Genomic DNA, 5,644 nt, shown 5'->3' with positions numbered 1-5,644 from the left:
CAAAACTCCAGGAGTTTTCGTGGGAAGCTAGATGCTGGAGTTGGGGGACGGATTTGAGGATTTTTCAGCCCTGGGTAACTACCGAACACACCCTAAGTTTTCTAAATTCATGGATTAGGTGGAGCAGCCAAACAAGGTTTTATACAGTTAAACAATTTTCCTAGTTTATAGAGATCTAGTTTTGTATATTCTTCCTATCCAAACAACGCCATGGAGCCGAACCGCATATGCCCATGACGTGACACAGCTTTGTCAACCGCCACGCGTGAGTGCGCGCCGGGCGCATGCGGATGGCATGCGTCGGCACTGCGTACCTCCTTTCCACCGTGAACCAAGAAACGAAAAAGAAAAAGGCAGCGAGACAAAGTAAACAGTTGGTGTAACCCGGCATTCCGATATGATGGCCCGTTGCCCTGGCCACTTTTGCTCGCCCGTCCCAGTTCGTGCCGCTGCCGCCCAACATCAAATCATGCATGCGGGCGGCGTACGTGCGTCCTCGCGGGGCTCCTTTCGGCCAAAGGCACGTCAAAAGAACCGAACCCAACCAAATGCCCGGAACAGCGCCCCTACCGCAGCGTGCATGATCGACGTCAAAAAAGGCTGCGATGGTATGGGCGTTGCGTTGCAGCGTACTGGCGGGGACGAGGAGGATCACGCACACACAAACATGTGGAAGTAGTGGAGCCGTGGTGCATCCCCACGCCCTGGAACGGCATGGGCGCGGCCGCCAGTCGCGTCCTCGGCGTGGCCTGCTTGTGTCCTGGCTCCGCAGCAGAGTGGGCGGAGGAGATCGAGAAGGCCCGCCCGCTTTCCGGGTGCGCCTGTCGCCTGAAAACAACGGCGTTCGCGGCTTCGTTTACGTGTCACGCTGCCGCGCGCTGGGCTGCGCTGCTCGACTGAAAGCCAATCAGTGAAAGTGAGAACCGCTTTGGTAGGTAGGTCAGCGTGGCGAGCACTAGTGACCGTCTCTTACTCCTGCACAGGATGCTAAGCTAGGAAATCACAATCCGCTGTCTGAAATCAGTTAGGCACCAATCCCATCTCCAAAAAAAAAAAACCACTTTCGTCGTAGATACCACAATTACTCATGGAGTATCTCGTAACCAGCACTGGGCTACTTGCATCAACATATACGCCTGGCTACTTGCAGGATATACTCCACTTATTTGGAGGTTGTAGAAACATGGCCAAATGCCTCTTTGATTCATTATGCTGAAACAATTATTCCAACACAACTGGACCCACGTTTCATTCAGTTCAGGTTTGCGCGCGCCTGATCAAGGATCTTTCCGCCTTGTCACGACCCACTCCACCTGCACAAAACAATAACAATCGGATACATGTGGTACTTTGCTTCCAACAAATAAAAGTGTGGATTCCAGCCAGCTCTGATTATATATATCATTGCAGTAACCTTATGATTGCAAATATGCAGCGAGCCTATGATTGCGAATTAGGCACCAACAACGACAACAATACAGTATAGTACACAGCAACAGCAAGATCCTCAAAACCCACCTGCAAAGATACGTACTTTGCATCATAACTGAATAATATACTACTACTACACCGAACACCACACTGCTAGTTCAAACTTCCTCTTTGTCCCAACACTGAGATGCGGAGGCACCAACCTTAATCTCACTAAAAAGATGAGTTAAAACCGGTAATTTGCAGACGCTCATCTTCCGGTGTTGAGCTTGAATCTAGCAACCATCTGATGAGATGTACTTGAACTCTAAAATACAGGCCATGCGTCGGCCGCATCAGCTGCTGACTTCGGCGATGCTGTGCAGAGACGGGCGCCACTGGCGATGCCTCGAGCCTTTCGTCGAGCTGCTCGGGTGGCCGTCCCTGTCCTGCTGCTCCAACTGCAATATACACGACGGGCGGCAGCAAGTAATCAGAACATGCCAATTTGCCATGTTGTACAGTACTAAGTTTTAAAGATCGTAATGAGTGACGATTCCCATGAGTTTTGAGAGAATAAATGGTGAACGATTCCTTGTCCACTAGTAGTTGGTAGCAGGCGCCATATTCCTCATGTATCTGGCATTGCGATTGGAGAATGTCAACCTAGCTAGCTCGCAGGATTTTGTTTGGGCGGCGGCAGGAAATTCTAGGTATCCGTCGCTGCCGTTTCCATGTGGTGTGAGCAAAGCAAGATGTGGCCCAAAGTATAGTCTAGCTTTGAGTGGGAATAATATGCCCATTATATGTATAAGGAGCTATCATATCATGTTTAGAGTACATTATTCAAGTCATCATTGTGTCATGATCGGCTAATGTATGATATCTTTAGTAAATCAAAAATGGTTGGGCGGTTAGGTACTATTGTGTCATACTAACTCGTAATAAGGTATACAAATTAGGAGGGTGGCCAGCTGAACAAAAAAATAACAAGTGCAAATGGTCTTATGGTCAAAGCTACCCCAAGTTAACAGCAAACTGCAGCATTAGCAGGTTAACTAACTCAGTTACCTACTCTTATGTCACAATCAAGAAAAACCTCTTTTCATATTGGAGACTGGATAAGGACTAAATACTCTTGTGAACTTCACAAATTTCAAAATTGGAAGGACACAAATACAAATTTCTGAAGAACAAACGATGAGCCCAAAATTGCCTTCCTTATTTCGTCAGATACCAACGTTTTAGAGACTTAGTAATGACATGTCTTGATCAATTGCACATATGCACTACTAGTTCAAATTAAAAATGAGGAGGTAGTCGTAGTGATTAGTGAAGAGCTGGAATGAACCAGCGAACAGGGGGAGACCACAAAGCAAAGAAAAAGAGTAGGTTCTTGTACATGCAAAGTACTATTGGCTGATTACTGACCATCACGCGGAAGAACATGCATGATACAGAAACAAAGGAGCTGCCATCGATGAACAGCGAAACATGGGGGAGCAATTATGGCCAAGAAGGTACTATACCTGATCGAGACCGTCGTCCATCAGGGACTGGTCATCGCCGGCGGAGGCCGGCCCCCCGCCGGCCTGCTGCCGCTGCCGCTGAGCCCTCCTGGTCTTCTCCTCCTTCCTGGCCTGCACGGCCCTGGTGACCTCGTCGACGGCGATGAGGCGGTAGGCGTGGCCGAGCTGCAGCGTGTCGCGGGGCTTGAGCAGCTTCACCCGCGTCAGCCGCACCGCGCCGCGCCGCTGCTGCTGGCCGTCCCCCTCGGTGACGCGGAGGGTGACGAGCGCGACGTAGTGGCCCGGGTTGGCGCGCATGACCTCGGCGGCGCTGGTGGCCCAGTAGAGCCGCTCCACCCGCCCGCCCGGGTGCTGCACCACCACCGTCGCCTCCTCCGCCGCCTGGCAGTTGCCCATCCGCGCTCCCTGTTCACGAAGGGGTCGATCGACGGGGGGAATAGGGGCGGGAGGGCGGCGGCGGTGGAGGGCGGGCAATGATGCTGCTGATTTATGGGGGCGGCGCCCCGGTGGGTGGTCGGGTGGTACTAACGACCGAGGTGACGCTGCATGGTACCGCCCGCCCACTACTCTAGAGTCTGGACTCTGGTTGGGTCTCCCGCGCCGCTCGTCTCGGCTGCTGCTCTTGATGTTTGGCTCGGCGGGTTCGCCGTGTATCTGCGGCGCACGCGTGCCTCGTGGCGTATATTAGGCCTTGTACAATGCAAGATGCTTAGAAGAGGTGTTTAGAGAAATAAATCATATTTTTCTTAAGTACAGGGTAGACGCTTAACTAAGCGTCTCTTCTGTAGAAATAGGCACCGGTGCTTCAGAAAAACTCAGTTTATTTTTGTAAGCACCCCCCAAGCATCTTTCATTGTACAAGGCCTTACAGTACGTACGTCGCTGCGGTGAAGTATCAGTACCTTCTTTTTTTAAGGATATACTAAGAAACATGACCGTGCATTGCAATGGAGAAAACAACCCTCACACGCCTTACTTATTAAGCATGGCTAAAGATCTCACCCTCATGTCCATAACATAATAAACATGACTAATACCTCATCCTCAGGTCCACATCCTTCATTTCAATATAACATCAGACACATGTTTCCGCTTGCCGTCTTTGCTGTTCTCATCGCCGGTGGTCGCAGTACCAGTTGTCACTAACGAAGGTTGGCAAGGTCCAATTGCTGGATTGTTGAGCCGCCTTCGTGTCCGACGAAGATCAAGAGTGTTGAACGCAGTACTTTTATCATCTGGCTAATATAATAGGGAAAAGCACTGCACATAATATATGTCTGTGTCATCATGTAAATTGAGTAGCTTGTGTCAGATAGACCATGCATGAAACCTTGGTTGGACTTCCCATGCATTTTGACGGGAGTCACTGGACCGAGTGAGACTCGTTGTACGTGAAGATGCGACAGAGAAAAAGATTCTTTCCATATCCCTAGTTTAATAAAGTGAAGTAAAACAAAGCATCATGTGGGCATAGTTCAAAAATTCGCCAAGTTTTATTAATATAGGTATAGATTAAAACAATTTAGTTAATAGTACCTCCCAGTTTAAAAAAAACATGTTTATAAAAATGTTTGGCATTTCAAATTTAATGTTCAAAAAATATTTGTGTTTTTAAAATGATTGCGAATTTGAGAAATAATGACAACAATACCTCCTACTTTTAAAAAATTGTTTGTGTTTCAAAAAATACGCAGGTTTCAAAGTTAATAAAAGGACAAATATTGTTCTTTAAAAAATGTTTGCCTTTAAATTTTTTAATTAAAAACTTTGCAAAAAATCGCGTTCTAAAATTTATTCACTTAAAAAAATTCCTCTCAGTATCTGGCGTGACTGTGTACTTAATTTTAAATTTCGTGGTGCTAATTAAACACCTAGTTTTGTTTAGTCTAATGGTTAGCATTTGAGTGCTCCAGTGTGAGCGGCTGGGTTTGATTCCTCTCGTGGCAGTATTTTTCCGGAATTTTTTTTACTGGCGCGGGCTGTTTGTACACTAATGGGCCGGCCCATTGAGGCTCTGTGCATCCTGTAGTTTGTTTTTTCACAAAAGATGAATCGGGAGAACGCCTGCGACATACGAACGAAGCCTGGAACGTATGAAAATTATGTGGGTTCCACCATGAACGAAAAAAACTAGAGAAACAATCCTCTCCTTAATATTAGGTAAAGATACGTATAAAAAATACTGCCGCTTAATCACCACCGGCAAAGTTCACCTCCGGTTCATCTTAGATAGGATTCGGGCAAGACAGGCAGGATGGGAGGGGAGGTTGATGCACATTGCTGGAAGGCGAGTGTTGGTACGGTGCGTCCTTCCTGCCATGCCCACATTCGCCATCACACTTTTGAGGGAGCCAAAGAGGTTCTTCAAGGACGTCGGCAAGGCAAGGTGGAGGTTCCTTTGGGCACAAGATGAGGAGGTCACCGGAGGGAAATGTAAGGTGGGCTGGAAGGTGGTCACCACGCCGGAGCATATTGGGGGACTGGGCATCCATGACCCTGTTGGAAATATGCCCTAGAGGCAATAATAAAAGGATTATTATTATATTTCTTTGTTCATGATAGTTGTCTTTATTCATGCTATAATTGTATTATCCGGAAATCGTAATACACGTGTGAATACTTAGACCACAACATGTCCCTAGTGAGTCTCTAGTTGACTAGCTCGTTGATCAACAGATAGTCATGGTTTTCTGACTATGGACATT

The 5,644-nt window shown here is 47.6% G+C and overlaps 1 protein-coding gene across 1 annotated transcript; it reads right to left on the bottom strand.

Annotated features, from left to right (window-relative positions):
* Positions 1–1,376: 1,376 nt before the first annotated feature.
* LOC123158897 (uncharacterized) lies at positions 1,377–3,541 on the bottom strand. Its single transcript, XM_044576706.1, has 2 exons — positions 2,940–3,541; positions 1,377–1,871 (listed from the first exon to the last, which is right to left on the bottom strand). The coding sequence occupies exons 1-2, from the start codon at positions 3,333–3,335 to the stop codon at positions 1,767–1,769; spliced, it is 501 nt and encodes a 166-aa protein (XP_044432641.1). The 5' UTR covers positions 3,336–3,541; the 3' UTR covers positions 1,377–1,766.
* Positions 3,542–5,644: the final 2,103 nt, after the last annotated feature.

This window comes from Triticum aestivum, chromosome 7B, assembly GCF_018294505.1.
Source record: "Triticum aestivum cultivar Chinese Spring chromosome 7B, IWGSC CS RefSeq v2.1, whole genome shotgun sequence".
Lineage (NCBI taxonomy): Eukaryota > Viridiplantae > Streptophyta > Magnoliopsida > Poales > Poaceae > Triticum > Triticum aestivum.
The sequence above is the reverse complement of the archived record's forward strand: the minus strand, read 5'-3'. Positions and strand labels throughout refer to the sequence as shown.